Here is a 19,422-nt window from a genome sequence, read left to right on the forward strand (position 1 = left end):
AATGAGGGCTATGAAATCACACCCTTTATCAACTGATGTCGAAAAATGTTTTGCACTAGCACTTTAGCACTCTCCACTATTGTCACTCCCCCCATCTCCCTATTGATTTTTTCTGATCTATTTGCAAAATGATATATTGCTGTTTCTATTTTTATACTGCTTTTGTTGTTTTATATGTATTTTTTCGCATGTATTTTTTATAAAGTTTTTTATGCATGTAATGTAATTAATGTTTTAAAGAAATATTTTGTATCAATTGCTCAGTATTTCATCTAAATATGGTCGTGATGTGAAGATTGCTCACTGATTGTACCCTTTTTTTATATATATATATACACACAAAAGTGTGGACATGTGTTCTAAGATTTGTCTACACACGTGTCGCCTAAGTCAGCTTGATGTGGTCTCTTTAAGAACCAGCTAGCTTTCATACTGAAGCCATTCTGAGACCGTCAGTACAGCTGCTGCGGTGTACACGGAGTTCAATCAGTGGACATATTCCCATTGGCTGTTCATTCTGTTAAGTATCGGGTCTTGAGTCACGGTAGCCACGCCCTCTGACGAAGTCCCAGTGACGAAACGCGTCAGGGCGTGGCTACGTGACGCTCTACCCGACTGTTGTGGCTGTCTCCCTTTGATCCTATCCGGCGTTGGTGTCTCCCCGTCCTTCTGCCTCCAGCAGCGCAAGCCAGCGCTTGTCAGTAGCAGACTCCCGGAGTTCTCCATTCGCCTGCCCGGACAAGTGAGCAGTTTTGCCTGTGTGATAATTTCATGCCATGTGGTAATCAGCCCACAGTGTTGTATTACTTGGTACGAGCAATTGCTTTTACTCTGGATTTTATTGTGTTTTTGGATCCAATAAATTTACTCGTTTAATGCACCATGAAGCGCCCTCTTCTATTCTCTTCACTCTAGATATATATATATATATATATATGTTCTATAAAAGAAATGAACAGGAGCGCTCCATAGTGCAGATAAAAGATGGTACAATATTTTATTTCCTTTAAAACACTGGATCACAAAGTACAGAATCACGTACCACAGCGGGCGGTTAGACAGAACCGCACCGTTTACAGCATGAGGGTTCCCGTGGGGAAAGGATTTGAGCAGCGGCAGCTTCAGCTTCAGCTGATCCTTGGACGAACAGAAATGATGAAGCCAGGCCACGCCCCTACGCGTTTCGTCACTAGGACTTCGTCAGAGGGCCGGGTGACGAAACGCGTAGGGACGTGGCCTGGCGTCATCATTTCTGTTCGTCCAAGGATCAGCTGAAGCTGAAGCTGCCACTGCCGCTGCTCAAATCCTTTCCCCACGGGAACCCTCATGCTGTAAACGGTGCGGTTCTGTCTAACCACCCGCTGTGGTACGTGATTCTGTACTTTGTGATCCAGTGTTTTAAAGGAAATAAAATATTGTACCATCTTTTATCTGCACTATGGAGCGCTCCTGTTCATTTCTTTTATAGAACAAATTTGTCACCTGTGGAAACCAGGTTGTGTGGAGCTGCCGGGTTGAAGAAGAACCCAGAGTGCTTGTACAAAGAACTGCTTCCCCACATTTGGGGCAAAGAAACTTCCCATCAGTGGACATTTCTTTTAAGGTGTTTGTGCACATCGTTCTTTTCTGATTATATATATATATTTATATATATGTAAACCCAATATTCCACCTCGCGCTCTATGCTTAAATCACTCTGATAAAAAATGACAAATGGTCGGCAGCCTATTACAACAATGTCCCCACAGGGTCAGGGGACCACCCTACAACAATATGACACCCAGTTGTGGAATGGCGCCTATGATTAAGAAATAACAATGTCCATAAATATGGTAGTCCGATATTCAGTGAAGCAGTCAAAGGTAGTCTTTAAATAATTTTATACTCTCCTTCATCAAGTTGTACCAGGTAGAAACAGCAGTGTACAGAAACGTCCCAACGCGTTTCGTCTAGACAGACTTCATCAGGGGAACAGATTTTTTGTGTCTTTGAAATAGAAATTGTTACTGAGGAGACACTTACTCCAGGAAACCCTAATATGGGTTAATATGGGCTCCGATCTCCTTTATTAACTTTGAGAGCTGGTACTGTTAATGGAGTGCTGGTAATATACACTAAAATGTGCGCGAAAAACCCTATGGGTTAAAAATTTCTTGCGACTTCCCTGTGAGTGCTCTAATTAAATACCTCCTATATCAAGGCAGAATATAAGTATATCCAAAAACTTGTACAGATGAGTAAGAATGGGTCTTATTTAGAGACATCCAACACCTACAGGGAAGGTATACCACAATAATATATATATATAGCCAACTCCTTGTACCCGGCACTCGGACCCCCTCACGGGGTAACTTGCTGAGTTGCCTTCCGTCCTGGCTGTGAGCCAGAAATGTAGCATATTGGAAAATACAGCGGCACTGAGGCTTTAAATAGTGTGAAAAACGTGTGGAACTTTTAATGGTCTACAGTTTCGGTGACTTCACCCCTTCATCAGTTCAGAGACAGCATCTCCCCACATCAGTGGTCAGGGAACTCGGTCCTCATTACCCCACGCAGTGCATGTTTTGCAGGTCTCCTCACAGAATCACAAGTGAAATAATTAACCTGGGGACCTTATAAAATGTGTCTGTGAGTAATTAGTGCACCTGCTGGGTTACCTGCAAAACATGCACTGCGTGGGGTAATGAGGACCGAGTTCCCTGACCCCTGCCCCACATGAAAGTAATGTGGACGCTCCAGACCAGGTTTTTGGAGCCGTAGTAAAATCCCATGGGTGTAGTAAGCAGCACCTGGGGTTTCCTGATATAAGGATTTCCAGGGAGTCAGCTTTCTCTGGATGGTGGATTAGCTGCCCATGCGATAGGCTGGGAGCCCATTGGAGCCTTTTAAGAGTCTGTTATGCTGAGATTGCCTGTATGCTGCTGCCTGTAATTATGATCGCATATGGAATCAACTTGATATGCTGTGACCTGCTGTTGAAAATAAACATCAAAGTCGTCATCTGAATCCCCGTGTTTGTGATCATTGTCACAATATATATGTAGTTGATAGGGTTTCAGCGACCACTGATGCGATACACTAGTCTCTGTAAGTAAACTACAAAAATACTTGTTTCCTAGCAGGGTGCCCACTAAGCAAATAGCTTAGTGGGCTATTCTGCATAGGAAAATCACATCGCATCACATACCGTCTATAGTGCTGTGCGATGCGATGTCCATGTTAACTGCACAGGAGTGTTTATACAATGAAATATTGCATAGGATCACATGGCACCAAATGTGATGCCATATTTCATTGTACAAGCACCCATGCCCTGAGATGTGATGGGTGCTTACAATGAGATGTGATGCTATGTGATGTGATGGGTGCTTACAATTGTAACAACCTGCACCTACGCCATTGTTTAGCATCAACCCCAGTATCCACGCCACCCCGAAGAGTGGCGAGCGGCGGCACGCATCCTCCGACCTTTTCATACCCCCACTATCCACGTCGGTGTGGAGTTGATTTTAGATAGTGTGGCGATCCCTAAGCGTGGCGAGCACAGCGAGCCCTGCGAGGGGACGCAGAATACATGTAAAGTAATCCGCGTCCGCTCGCCACCCTTCGGGCTCGGTGGCTCGCTGGCTCGCTGCGCTCGCCACACTATCTAAAAATCAATTCCACACCGACATGGATAGTGGGGGTATGAAAAGGTCGAAGGACGCGTTCTGCCGCCGCTTGGCACACTTCGGAGTGCCGTGGATACTGCGATTGACGCTAAACAATGGCGTAGGTGCAGGTGCTTACAATTGTAAGCACACATCACATCACATAGCATCACATCTCATTGTAAGCACCCATCACATCTCATTGTAAGCACCCATCACATCTCATTGTAAGCACCCATCACATCTCATTGTAAGCACCCATCACATCTAATGGCATGGGTGCTTGTACAATTAAATATCACATCGCACACATCGCACAGTTAAAACGTACCATGCGATGCAATGAGATGCGATTTTTACTACGTTTGCGTCGTAAGAAATCTGGGCACCCTGCTAGAAAACAAGTACCAAATAGCCATGGCCATATATAAAAAAATAAATAAACGGCACTTTCCTAGCACGGCGCCCACGATTTTAATCTTATTACATCGTTTTGATGGCATCGATCGCATCGCATGCGATGTGATGTGATCGATGCCATCAAAACGATGATTTAATTGTACATGCACCCTGATGGGTGATTAGTATGTTATATGCACCCCCATTGTTAACGCCACCACCACTATTAATGCCAACCCAAAGCGTGGCGAGCGCAGTGAGCCCACGAGAGGCGGCAGTACATGTCCTCCGACCTATACCCCCACTATCCACATCGGCGTGGAATTGATTTTATATAGTGTGGAGAGTGCAGCGAGCCACCGAGCCCGAAACGTGGCGAGCGCAGCAAGGGAACGCGGATAACTTCACATGTAATCCGCGTCCCCACGCGGGGCTCGCTGCGCTCGCCGCGCTTCGGGCTTGGTGGCTTGCTACACTATATTAAATCAACTCCACGCAGACGTGGATAGTGGGGGTATGAAAAGGTCGAAGGACGCGTACAGCCACCCCACGCGGGCTCGCTGCGCTCGCCACACTTCGGGTTGGCGTTGATAGTGAGGTTGGCGTTAACAATGGGGGCGCATTTAACATAGTAATCACCCATCAGGGTGCCTGTACAATTAGAAATTGCATTGCATGCCATGCGATATTAAAATTGTACAGTGCGACTCTTAGGACCCGAAAATTGGTTCCAATCGCATACCACTAATTAAGGCATGCGGTGGTATGCGATGAGCACCGTGCTAGGAAACAAGTACCAAATAAACATTTATTCATACAGTATGAGCAGCCGTTATTAAATGTAATTTTAAAACTAGAAAAATCACTTAAAAAAAAGAAATGGAAGAATATGTCTATCCTATACAGTGCAGATATATGACAATAAAATCAGAAGTAAAAATAACAGATTGTAAATATATTAGAGTATATATTTATATATATATATATATATATATATATAAAAAAGAGTGAAAAGTTCGGCAAAAATATTGTAGGATCTGTATAATCAGAAAGCAGCTTAAACTAGTTGGAAGGAGGTCAGAAACAGCAACCAACGCTGCTTATCAGTAGACTTCCTTTTTATATATATATATATATATATATATATATATATATATATATATATATATATTTATTTCCAGCGGCGGCACTCAGATAGAAAATAAATACAGTAGCCAGCAGAACGCCAACGTTTCAATTGTATTAAACAATTTTCGTCAGGGCAAACTTTTAATACAATTGAAACATTGGCGTTCTGCTGGCTACTGTATTTATTTTCTATCTGAGTGCCGCCGCTGGAAACACATATTCAGCTGTGCTATGCGTGGCAGGTTGCAGCTGCAGGAAGGCACCAGAGCAAGTTTCACATTTAAGAAGTGAGTGCCAGAGCTCACCATTGTGTGTGTGTGTGTGTGTGTGTGTATATATATATATATATATATATATATATATATACACACACACACACACATATACACAAGGCCGGTGCAAGGTTTCCCGGCACTCTAGGAGAAACTTCTGCATACTGCCCACCCCCCTTACAACATCAATTACCCACTTTCCAAGTCAATCAGGTGAAGAGCATAGGCGGCTGTATTATACTTATTATCCCTCAGAGATACCCATAATTATTCGATGGACACACCCAATTGACATCCCTTCCCAGATCCAGGCATCCTACACAGCTGCCTATCTCTTTCTATATCATTCCCCATGGGCTGCGAGGTCCCATGCATGCTGGGAATAAGGGATAGTGTAACTACTTGCCATTATTCAAATGTATTCAACAGAATTTGAACACACTTGAAAAGTGATATATAGTTTATGCAGGGCCGGTTTAAGACTTCTTGGCACCCTAGGCAAAACTTTAACCTACTGCCCCTCTCCCCAACCCCACACTTCCATCAATATGCACTTTTCCTCACATGAAAGTGTGGCGGCGTAGAAGTTCCACAGCCACCATCTGAATTAAGCATGTCTTCCTCATAGACTTTGTTAATTTTGTGATAGGCAGACTTGGTGGCTCCCCATAGATCCTGCCTAAATACAGTATGCCTCATGGTAGAGCCAGCCCTGGCTAAGTCCCCAGTCAATACTTCGGACTCTTAAAGGGCTGACATTAATATACACGGAAACAAACACACACAAAAAAAACACATCATAGAAGTATTAATACTTAAAAATAATCGGTACTTCTGTAGTTTCACGTCTGAGTCCCCTTGCGGGGCTCGCTTCGCTCGCATACGCTGCGGGCTCGGTGGCTCGCTACGCTCGCCACGCTATTTAAAATCAACTCCATGCCAACATGGATAGTGGGGGTATGAACTATCCATGTTGGCATGGAGTTAATTTACTTTTTTTGACATATTTCGTGGCGAGCGTAGAACCCGGAAGTAGCAGGGCGCCATGAAACTACAGAAGTACCAAATAATCAAGTAGTCATATAAATTAGCAATATTCAAAGCCGTTCCCAGAACACAGAGAAAATCCTTGGCAAGACATAACCTTATAACAGTATTATATGTAAGGTAGCAAAACCACAACCAATGCAGAGCTAAAACCATGTCCTACTTGCCAATACATAACCAGTTTTTGTATTTTATTCGTAACTTGCTCATGCAGCCCATCTCAAGGCTAACCCAAAGTTTTCCCTTGGGTATAGAATCTATACCAATAGCCAGGCATTTAACTCATACAGTCAAGCCCAAGGCACAACCAGATCTTTCAGCTAAGAAAACACAGTAGTCTAAAGCCCTGTATACACAGGAAGATGGGGAGCTGTGCTGAAGCATTGATCGCTCAGCAAACATGTGGTGCACCCGTGAATAAAAATGTTACAGATTAAAAAAACAAAAATAAACTAGTCATGATAAATCAGTGAAATCTTTTATTTCTTTTATGTCACCCCTGCGCCTCTCCACCCCCCTGCACCCATCCATCACCTCTCTGTCCCATAGTCACCCTTGCACGTCTCTGTCCCTAAATCACCCCTGCATCTCTCTGTTGTTCCCCTGTATCTCTCTGTCACTCCTGCACCACTTTGTCCTCCCTGGACCTCCCTGCAACCCCCCATCTCTACTTCCCCCTGCACCTCTCCAATCCCCTTCGCCCCTGTACCTCACCATCCCCTTCTCCAAACATTCACCTTTCACTACCTCAAAACATAAAAAAAAAGGCTCCACAAAACTTACTCAAGTTTCCTAACTGGGTGGCAGGCATCTGGCAGCTGGGTGGCCATGAGGGCAGCAGACATTAATCAGCCAGGCGGCTGGGCGGGCAGCAGGCATCAGGAGGTTCGGTGGTGCGGCTGGTGGCAGCCTTGCGGTCAGGCGGGCAGGCGTGGTAAGGAAATACATTCTTGCCAACTCTCCCGCGTAGGTGCTGCAGCCGTGTCTCCGACTCTTTCAGTGGAGCTTCACAATCACAGCCGTCACAGCCCGTGCCGGCTTCTGCAGCGCTGGCGGCTGTGACGGGGGAGTGGTGCCGCGGATGGGGATGGCCAATGCAGATCCCATCTGTGGTGGCTGGAGGGAGGCCAGTGTCACACTAGGGCAGGGGTGGTTCTGCTATTCGGTAAGCAATCATAGCGGGGGCAGGGTAATGTGTGGCGCTCTCCCGACGGTGTTCTATCGTGAGGGGTGGTTTCACTGAAAGGTGCATACTCTCAGTTCTGAACGTACCAGTGCTGCTTACTTTAAATTATGCCAATAGCAATGCCTGAGTGCCAGCTAGACTGGTTACACTGGCTGGCTGCTTCCTCACCTCTAATGAATATGAGGAGCTGAACTGACAGAATAATAGAACAATGTTGCTGCAGTGTGCAATGCCGCCCTCCAGTGGCCAGCGCCCTAGGCAATTGCCTAAGGCTTCCTAGTGGTAACGCCGGCCCTGAGTTTATGTACTGTCTTTGGATGTATGAGATCTAACAAAATTGTAGAGACTGTATGTAACTTGTCCTGACCCACTGCAGTGTATAGATGAGCCAAACCCATCATCTACCCCCTGGCAGCAGCTCCTGAGTTTTATAGTAATGTCCTACGCCTCTGGCGGTGCCCTGCCACCATGCTTTCAGCTCCTGCCTTCCTTGCCACAAGTTTACTTCTTATCATTTATGGGTGCATGTTCTTTACCTAGTTCTTTATATGGCCTATGTAATCCAACTGGTGTGCTTGGCTTTGAGATGTTCTCTTTGCTGCCATTGCAGATATAGCATACCTTTCAACCTTTACATCTTTAAAATTAGGACCTGGAGCTTAATGGTGGATGGGCGTGCTCTCAGACAGAGGGGGTGTGGCCTAACAAAGTAAACCATTTTCATCACTTTAGGTGCATACCCAGGGTGACATTTATTAGAGATCGATGTTGGGTTTTTGGCGATTTTAATTTTTTCCCCAAATCGACTATTTAATGGGTGGCGATTTGCTGCATAAATCGCACTTTTTGCTGCTAATTCGCACTTTCTGAAGTGGCGATTTACAACATCGCATCCAGATGTTTTCCCATTGAAAAAGATACAAATCGCTAATTTAATGTCTGCCGCATTTGGAAATCGGCAGCAAAATGCGATTTTTTCCCCCCCAAAAAATAGACCAAGTACAGGGTGGCGATTTGCTTAAAATCGCCAGCGTTTGAGCGTAGAAACGGTTAATTCTCTCACAGGTGACCCACATAGCACTTACTAACTCCCCTACATATACCCCCACATGATTATGGACACCTGTGAGGCTGTTTGAGATGGACATTTTGCAGAGTGGACTGGAGGTGCTAGTGTGTGAGCTGGGGCGTTTGGAGGAGCTACGCAGGAGGGATGATGCTGCCCACCAGATCCAGGAACCATGACCACTCCGTGCTTCTCGTCGGTACCGTGCTAGGGTGTACCTGGACTCCCTCTCTGATCAACAGGTGGTGGACATGTTTAGGTTGAACCGACAGAACCTGATGAACTTATATGAGCAGGTGAGAGATGATTTGGACCCTTGTGGGGGGGGGGGGGGCAACTATGCAGTGTCTGGGCTGCAGAAATTAATGTGTGTCCTCCACTTGTTTGCCACAGGCTCCACTCAGTCTGTGAGCTCATGGGCCTTGGGGGTGTCACATTTTTCTCAAGTGTTAAATGCATTAAAGAAGCTGTGGCGCACATATATCACATTCCTACGTTGTGAGTCCGAGTGGCAGGACCTGAAGGTGGCATTCTATTGGCTCTCAGCATTTCCAAATGTGCTGGGAGCCATAGACTGCACCCACATTGGGATTCGGGCCCCGCACGTGAGGGAGCATGTCTATGTGAATCGCAGGGGCAGACATTCCCTCAATGTGCAGGTGGTCTGCGATGCCAACCTCAGAATTCTCAGTGTGGTTGCAGGCTATCCCGGGAACTGCCATGATGCCTATATCCTGCGGCACTCAGCTCTCTGGGACCGTTTCCACAACCACACCTTGCCAGAGGGCTGGCTACTTGGTAAGTCACTTACCACTGTTTACATGATGTTTGCTTACCTATGTCTTTCCCTTTAACATCCATGTGTGTAACCTACTATTCAAGAGTCATTTCTGTTGTAATTGTTTATACCAGCCCAAACAATATAGTATAGGCTGCTACTATTATGTGCAAATTACCCACATGATATGTGACCACACAAATCCCTTACATGTTAGGTGACTCAGGATATGGGTGTCATTCGTGGCTCATGACACCTCTGCGGAACCCACAAAGCCCTGCACAGCACCGCTACAATGCTGCACATATTGCTACCCGCAATGTAGTGGAACGCACCTTTGGGGTGCTGAAAAGCCGATTTTGGTGTTTGGACAGGTCAGCAGGTACACTGCTATACCACCCTGCCAAAGCGGTTTTGGTTGTCCAGGCTTGCTGCATGCTGCATAACATAGCTTTGGGTCAACCAAATTATGTAGATGTGGCCACTGCAGCAGTCGTGCAGGAAGCTCAAACTACTGATGTTGTAGTGTGAAGTACACGGAGGGGGGATGTGGTTCGTACACAGATGATCCTGCAGCATTTCACAGGTAATTTTTGTGTGTACAATGAATAGTAAAGGGGAACCTGTAACGCACATACATTGGTAACATTACATTTTTCCCTGTCCATGTTAATTGCCCAGAAGCAGACCAACAATAATGGCCAACACCTGCAAGCTACCCCACCACAGCATACTTTATGGCTGGCAACATGATAACACCTATAACAATGTCAAGTAAGTACTGTAGTTTTCTGTGTGTAAAAATGTTGGCAAATACAAATTAACATAGGCTTAATGGATGGAGGTGACATGGATCATTGATCTGAGGTGGTTGAAATGTAGCAAAACAATTGGCGCCTACATACAGTATGCAATTCCCAAAGCTTATCCCCTTCAAATGTGACTATTTCCTTAAAATTCCATGACAAATAAGCACACAAAACCCAAAGTCCCATGTCTGCTAAAATGTCACTAGTTGACAATACATAATAGAACAGTGTGGGTAATCATTTGTAAAGAATGACAACAAGTGTGCTGGATGCAAATAATTTTTACTTCCTGAAACATTTAGGCATAGGCCATAGCATATAAAAAAAATTCATGAACATTCACTGCATGAGTGAAGGAAAAAAAGAAAGAACATGATACACATGTAAATGCAAACAACATTATTCATTTTTGAATACAGGCCGGGTATTAGCACCCTTACCACTAGTGGCACCACCACCCCTAGTACGGACACTGCGCCGTGGGGGAGTAGTGGGGGACCCACTCATGGGTGTGGAGGAGACACTACTACTTTGGGTAGATGTGGTTTGGTGCTGACCTAACAAAGTAGTTGCACTGAGGCTGATTTGCGTTTGTAGGGACATCATTGCAGTTGTTTGGCCATTAATAGCTTGGGTCTTTTCAACCATATTGGCATTTAGTGCTCTAAAATTAGTAGTTTGGCCCTGAATGGCTTGGCCAATTTCTGCTAAGCGTGTGTCTAATGTGGAGACAAGACGAATTTGTGTCCCTACATTAGCCCGCACACTTTGAGAAATTTGTCTCATTTGCAGAGCTATGTTACGCACATACCCCTTAACGGTTTCTAGATGGGTGGTCTGCACCTCCATAAAATCTAGTTGTTTCCCCTTGAAAAGATGGATGGATTGCGCCAACTCCTCCGTACTAGTGGGGGTGTTGGTGGCTGCAATGATTGGGGGCTGCTGCCTATGTGACTGCGTATAGGGGGCCTCATTGACTGGGTGTGCTTGGTTTTGTGCAGGTTCCAACGATGGCACCGTCTCAAGGATGATTTCACTCATGTCGTCCATATTTTGCATGGGATCCGTAGGTTCAGGCATCGGTTGTGAAGGACCTACACATGAGAAAAGAGTGGTAAGTATGCTATGCAGATTGGTGTATGGCGGGTCATGTTACCTTAGTTGGAATGGTTAGGTGTTGCTCATGCATTATGCATTGGCACAGGCTACTGTGGTGGGGACAGCCATGTGTGAAATGTGCAATGTGTTTGTGTAACACTATGATATCTCACCTGCAGACTGGACAGTGTGAACAATCGGATGTGGCTGATGTTGCTCAACAGCAGGCTGGGACTCCAGAGATGGAGCTGTTTGAAAGAAGAAGACATTTTCCATAATGATCATTTGCACCTAACTGTCACTTTTTCAAATATGCTGATAAAAAGTTTCCCAAAATCAAACTTTTTTACTCTGATATGATTACATAAGGAATGTGAAGACTTTGAACTGAAGTGGTTATTTCAGTATTATGACTGTGAACAATATTCTTAATCCACTTGCAAATAACAGGAAAGACCAGCAGATTACACATGTAAAAGTGACTGTAAAGTGCTTTTCCAACTACCCAGAGGATTGATATGGATTAACAATCAAGTACACTGCAGCCCTACAGTGATTAGGACAGCACACATTAATTGGATCTGTGGAACTACATAACCCAGCAAAATGCACAGTCCATTATTTAGCAATGCAAGCTAGCAAAATGTGATTTTGCTGGGATATGTAGTTCCACACACAGCAATCTTTTGGACACATAAAGCATACCACCATAATAGCATGCGCACATGACATAGCAAAATGTGTAGTTGACATGTGTGGACACTTACCAGTTGGCGGTGGAGTGGGGGGCCTGTCTGTGTCGGCAATGTGGATGCCGGGAAGCACCTCCGGTGGGATGATTCGGCGTAGCAGCCTCTCATAGGCCTTAAAGCGGACTTCCTGCCTAGGGCCACCTCCTGTGCGACAGGCCTCTTTCTTCTCCAGGGCAAGCTTTGCTTTGAGGAGGCGCTTGATGTCATTGTATCGTTTTTTGACGTTGCGCACACTCCTCTTGTGTGTGCTAACTGCATTTACCGCGGAGGTGATATTGTCCCACATCCCCTTCTGTCTTGCCACACTTGTGCGGTGATGGTGAGGACCAAGTAGGCGGTCATACAGGGGCAAGAGTGCACGCACCAGGGCCATATTCTCCTCATAAGAGAACCTGACTTTCCTCCCACTAGCTGTACGAGCTGCATCATCCTCCTCCTCCTCCTCCACATTTTCAGCCTCACCCTCTTCCTCCTCCTCCTCCTGTCCTGCTTCTTCCCCCAGCACCTCCAAGTCTGCTTCATCTGCCTCCTGCACAGGCCAGTCCACCTCTGAGAAATCACCCTCTTGCAGCTCCTCCTCTGTGTGCCTGGCACTCTGTTCCTCCTGTGAGGGCACATGGCTTGTGCCTGCTTCCTCCTCATCCTCCATAGCCACCTGCTCAGCTTCCACCATGTGACCTCTCCCTGGCGCAGCTCTTGCTGGGAGCATGCTGGCTCTCCCTGTCCTGCCTCTGGCAGTGCTGCCTCTCACTCCCCTACCTCTCCCAGTGGTTGGGGTATTTGGGCCCAAGCTGGCTGTCCCTCTGCCTCCTCTGCACCTTATCACTGCTCCTCTCCTCTCCATCTCAAACGCCTTACTCCCTTTCAAAGGGTAAAATGGCGCCTGCGCCCCTTTATATAGGGGGTGTGATGCGTATTGCAAGGGACTAAGGTGGGCCAATAGGTTAGCATGTTGTATGGGCTGATCAGGTGTATTGGTGTAAATCGCATTCCGGTTGGCCGCAAATACGCACATGACCTAACCCGGAAATCACACTTTTATGGCGTATTACATCGACTCTATCGCCATCTATCGCACTTTTCAGGCGGCATTGCGCCAGCCCTTCAATACACGATTTCTGGAAAAAAATGCGATTTAAAAAATGGCGATACATGGCGATTTGAGTTAAAATCACATTTTCTGAAAAACGGTCAACACAATAAATCTCGCCCCCAGAGTTCCTCTAGCAGCTAGGCAGTTTCCCCTGCTCCCTCCCTGTACTGAAGTGATGCCATGCACAGCGAGCACCACCAATATTATTAATGATATTGACTGTGCCACGAATCGTCTAGTGTGGATGGGGCTTAACTGTAAAGAAACAGAAAAAAAAAAAACCATGCAAAATATAAAATGCAGTAAGAAGAGAAGACTTATTTTACTGCGCTTCTTCCTGCAATAAGTTATTGCAGAGCATGGCTGGTGATCAGATTTCTGGGGCGGAGGTCATTAAAGTTACGTCATGAAAGTCACTCCAGGGATGCAGGAAGAACTGGAGCATGATGCTAATCCAGACAGTGTAGACGTGGTAGCAACCCCTTTACCATTTCCACTCCAACAGGCTACAATTCCAAATCTGCAGACTGCTTTCCAAACCAATACACATATGCACAGCTACATACCTGGAACCAAAATTAATTAATCTCAATATTTCTGTATGAGTTTAAGAAAAGGTAAATTTAAATTTGCCCAGGTCAGAACAGAATAATAAAGGTGGTTATTTTGGGACTGCTCATGTACACCTAGCTACATACCTCCCAACATGACCCTCCCCAGGAGGGACACAATGCTCTGTTTCTGGACTTTCCTCTTCATTTATGATCGCCATCACCTGTGTTCAGACACCGTTCTTATTACTTAACCTGTTCAACACAAGTGATGGCAATTATACATTAAAAGGGAAGTGCAGGAGCAGAGCATTGTGTCCCTCCTGGAGAGGGTCATGTTGGGAGGTATGCAGCTAGGTGTACATGAGCAGTCCCAAAATAACCACCTTTATTATTCTGTTCTGACCTGGGCAAATTTAAATTTACCTTTTCTTAAACTCATACAGAAATATTGAGATTAATTAATTTTGGTTCCAGTTAACGTGTAGGTAGTATGGAAATATTCTATTATTCTTAGCTAAAGTATTAAGCCCAATTTTGAATTTGATGACCTGTGTATTACTTTGTTCTAGGAAGCGGTCTATCCCTAACTTAATAGTAGAAGTATACTGCATACTGTATATGTCACTCAGGGCACACAGTAACAAAGCAACAGCGTAAAGCTCCCTCTAGTGACAAAATGTGATAGATGCGATCAGTAAAAAAAAACCCCTGTATAAATATCCAGAATTGCAATACAGCATGATCTGTCGGATAGATGATCGTGGACATTGGGGCAGATATATTAAGCCGTAACAAGAGATAAATGCAAGGGTGATAAAGACAGATTCTGAGTACCCAGTAGGAGGGATTCTCTAGTTTTTAAGTCCATTAAGTCCAGTCTAAGAAATCTATTTCCGGGAACTGGAGATATCTGCAGTCAAGCAAGCTGTCCTCCGTCCAGAAAATTAAGAATAATAAGCCCACTCCACTATACACCCCTCCTCTGCGTATTAAACATCCTCTACAACCCTGGAAGTTATGTATTGGGACCCCTTCATCCAGCCCAATGCCCCCTTCTCCCACCCCATCTCCCACCATCTGTGCAGTAAAGGGGTAATTAGTGGAAATTACTGATCCAGGCCCTACATGCTGAGTGGTTGATATAATAGCCCCGACCACCCACGGGACATCAAAGCTTCCCCCACCCCTACCACTGGAGGATCGGTCAGGGCTCCAATACATTGCTATGCCCAGGGGTCTACACTGCTGTTGCCACCCCTGTATGTATGTATATATATATATATATCGGAGTATGTGGTATACATTTTGGTGTGCCCTTGTGGCTACCACTATGTTGGCCAGACTACCCAATCTTTTCGTACTAGAATGGCGTTGCACAGGTCTGCCATAGATCTGGCCTTAGCTGGCCGGACTGTGGATAAGCCTGTCGCACGCCATTTCAAACAAGCTGGACACCCTTTGTCCAGTCTTAAATATTTTATAATTGATCAGATTAAAGAGTCTCCTCGTGGTGGTGATAGGGCTAAACGCCTGTTAATCACTGAATCACGTTGGATATTCAGGCTCAACACTATTGCCCCTAATGGGCTGAATGATAAGATCAGTTGGAACGCTGTCACATAATGTTTTCTGTTGTATTTGATCTATGTCCGCTTTGTTTATGTAGTTTTTCTTTTTCTTTATCTATGTTCTCTTGTATGTTCCATAATGTATATGTTGCATGTATTATATACCCAGACAATGCTTTTGCTATAAAGCCTTGTGTTTTGATTCTGTCCCCCCCCAGATTGGCGTGTGCAGGGCTGTCAGCAGGCAGCACGGAGCTGCGGCGATGATTAACAAAGCCAGTGTGAAGCGCAAGCGTGTTGCGTTGCTTAGCAACGGCGACGCTTCCGGGTCCTGGAGCTGTGATGTCATCACTAGGACTGCCAGCCAGACCAGCGTGCGCCTCTGTAACGAACGCCGGGGAGAGGAGTGACTACCACCATTGAAGAGTATATATGTAAGTGCTTTTCTGTGTTGTTTGTTGTATGTGTTCTGACGAAGGGGATCAAACCCCGAAAGCTTAACCGCAAATACACACGTTTTGTTTGCTGAACCGTTTGCCTCCGGAGTGCCATTATTTGTTGGAGCATCTGTATTATTTCTTTTTTGGGCACCGGGGCCAGTTGTTTTTGCTGAGGAGTGCCGGCAGGATTGGACTTATATATATATATATATATTTGGCACACTCCAAATGTACAGCTGCCCCGGTGCCTCCCGGATATTTAGGATACTTCACATTCAAACAAGCAGTGGCAAATGATAAATTTACCACAAGAGCCACTGGTTGTTTGAATGTGAGTATATATATATATATATATATATATATAATTATTACTAGAGAGAGGATTATATGCATTTGCATATTTTCCCCATTCTCACTGGTTATTGCATATTTTACCTAAAATCTAGTGACGGTGCATATTTTAGGCCCAGCCCTCTTCCCACCCGCGAGTCACAGCACTGCTTTGCTATGCTGCTGCTGGCCAGGTAGTGGTAGAGTGTGCAGGCTAGAGCAATATGTGCGCAGTGTGGGGAACCTTGGATGTACGCTATGTCTGATACTGCTCTAGGCTTCCAATCCATGTTGATAAAAGTCAGTGAAGAAAAAAAATCCTGTGTACAGCACTAGACATCTGCAGATGCTGTGGGCCTATTTTTGAGGTTTATTTGCAACTAATTGTATGCTGATTTTTAAATAAATAAGTTAAAAATTACTTTTTTTTGGTACTTGTGGAGTATCACGGCTCCCACGACCTGCATCGTATACAGATCGTATGCTAAAAATCGCATCACATCGCATGCGATCAAATCGCATGCGATGCGATCGCACCCGATTTTGCACTGAAATGCATCAGAATGCATTGAAATGTGTATTAAACTTGTTAAATGCCCCCAAATGCCATTTTCATAGTGCACCACCCCCACTATCAACGTCAACCCGAAGCGTGGCGAGTGCAGCGAGCCCGCGAGGGGCGGCGGTACGCGTCCTACGACCTTTTCATACCCCCACTATCCACGTCGGCGTGGAGTTGAGAATAGAATAGTGTGGCGAGCCCGAAGCGTGGCGAGCCCCGCGAGGGGACGCGAATACCTTCACAGCTATACGCGTCCCCTCGCGGGCTTCACAGGTATCCGCGTGCGCTCGCCACGCTTCGGGCTCGGTGGCTCGCTGCGCTCGCCACACTATTCTATTCTCAACTCCACGCCGACGTGGATAGTGGGGGTATGAAAAGGTCGTAGGACGCGTACCGCCGCCCCTCGCGGGCTCGCTGCGCTCGCCACGCTTCTGGTTGACGTTGATAGTGGGGGTGGTGCACTATGAAAAATGGCATTTGGGGGCATTTCACTACTTTAATACACATTTCAATGCATTCTGATGCATTTCTGTGCAAAATCGGGTGCCATCGCATCGCATCGGATGCCATCGTATGGCATCCGATGCGATTGCATACGATTTTTGAGCTAAAATGCTCAAAAATCGGTAAACCATTGTATCGCATCGTATGCCATCGTATGCCACTACATATGGCATGCGATGGCATACTATTTTTGAGCAAAAATGCTCAAAAATCGGTAAAACATTGCATCGCATCGTATGCCATCGTATGCCACTACATATGGCATACGATGGGAGCCGTGATACTCCACAAGTACCCTTTTTTTATTATTTAATATGGCATATTTTAACACTTTTCATGCATATCTTAAGTATTTTTCATTCATATTTTAAGCTTTTTTTGTTGCATATAATCCTGTCTCTAATTATTTATATACATTTGGTCTATCTATAATACTTTAACTGACCCGGCATATACTGGGTCACCCAAGTGTCCATCTCCGTGCTTTGCTCCGCCCCTCTGGAAACCCCCTTCTGAAAATCCTGCGTTTGCCCCTGCATCTAAGGGAGAGCAGGCAGGGCATGTTCTCAGGGTGGGGAAGGGAGAGGATTGTCAGCAGAAGAATCTATGGTCAGCCCCAATAATCTGAGAACCAGAATAAAGTAAACTATAGTGAGACTCCTCACTTTTCAATTGACAGGACTTGCCTCAGCCACTGTCCTGTCTCATAGTGCACAGGCTTAGGGGTCTATGTACTAAGCCTTTGAGCAAGATAAAGAGGATGGAGATAAAGGAAGTTTTTCTGGTTGACTCGCAAACATTAAACATCCATTTGCAGCTTGCGTGCACGGAGGAAATTAATCGATGGTCACTGACTGATGTGTTCGAGAGCACAACCCCTCGAATGCACCCGTTAGCGGGAGAAATCATTTGATCGACCGTCAAATGATTTCTCCTGCCTTCGCATATAAAAGTCAGTCTGAACTGACTTATTTACAAGTGCTAGGCCGAATTGGGGCGGGAAAACCAAAGCCATTCACTGTCAGGGTTTGAACATTGCCAAACCCCAACTACCCCTACAAGCAATCCTGAATTGGAGACTATGCCTGTAGAGTGATTTTTTTTTTTAACAGCCAAAACCAACAAATTGAGGGGTAGATTTATTAAGCTTGTCCCACTACAATGTTGGTGCTGAGTATTGAGCTCTGTGATGTGATAAAGTGTCTGGTTTTTATCACCGGCCAATTAGCGCCTAACTGTGAAGTTATAGGCTTGATTTGGAAAATGACAGGTAGGAGCTGATTGGCCCGTGATAAAAACCAAACACTTTATCACTTCACTGAGCTCAATAAATCTACCACTTAGCACCAACATTGTAGTGGGAGTAAAACTGCAAATATATCCCGGAAGAGAAAAGAATTCCAAAACAAAAAGCAAAAAGATAAAGTATTTTATTAAGAAAAATAATAAAACACATATGGTTTGTGACATTTCTAAAAGAAACTTAGACCTTGATTTATAAAAGGTACTTTATATGTAAACCTCTCACAGCTCAACTGCATGAATAGAATTCAATAAGAAGTTCAATATCTTAGTGTCCTTTTATTAATCATGACCATAGACACAATAATGATCAACAATTGCTCACTATTGCAGCAGTAACAAATGGCACAGTCATCTTCATCATTTAGGTCCTCTATGGCTTACCTATTTTGATCTGTTGTTAACAAAAGGACCTTCATGAGTTTCCACTCAACAAACTGCTATGAAAAGCCGCTTTAATTAGGCGTTATAGACATCTTTCTAGAGCTCAGAGTCTGAGGAAAACAGAAGTCAGTTTGACTGAAGAGCCTTCCTTACATACGGCAAAGACATTTGTGCTTTGTAAAAGTTGCAACATTCAGCACTAATTTGTCCATCAAAACCATAACGGCCATTGTATAAAATAGCAATGAAATCTATATTGTCTAATTGTCTGTAAACATTCCTTGGCTGCACATCTGCTTATTGTACAGTTCCATATTTATAAATTTTCCTTTCTGGTTACTCAATAAATGTATTCTATTCAATGAAGCCTGGTACCACCTATTATGAAAAGTAGAACTGTATTTCCATAACAGGTGTCCTTAGTCTGTGGCTATAGTACAAGATTACTTCACAAATATCTGCTCTCATGAGGAGGAAAGATGCCATTAACACCCACAGCG

General features: G+C 44.9%; 1 protein-coding gene across 1 annotated transcript; it reads right to left on the reverse strand.

The window, feature by feature from the left end:
* Window positions 1-640: 640 nt before the first annotated feature.
* LOC146064476 (uncharacterized) lies at window positions 641-13,986 on the reverse strand. The gene is made up of 5 exons (XM_083178004.1): window positions 13,977-13,986; window positions 12,201-12,368; window positions 11,607-11,681; window positions 11,139-11,429; window positions 641-756 (listed from the first exon to the last, which is right to left on the reverse strand). Exons 1-5 carry the CDS (start codon window positions 13,984-13,986, stop codon window positions 641-643), a joined length of 660 nt encoding a protein of 219 aa, XP_083034130.1.
* Between the last annotated feature and the right edge of the window lie 5,436 nt (window positions 13,987-19,422).

This window comes from Crinia signifera, chromosome 1 (assembly GCF_055691185.1).
Source record: "Crinia signifera chromosome 1, ASM5569118v1, whole genome shotgun sequence".
Classification (NCBI taxonomy): domain Eukaryota; kingdom Metazoa; phylum Chordata; class Amphibia; order Anura; family Myobatrachidae; genus Crinia; species Crinia signifera.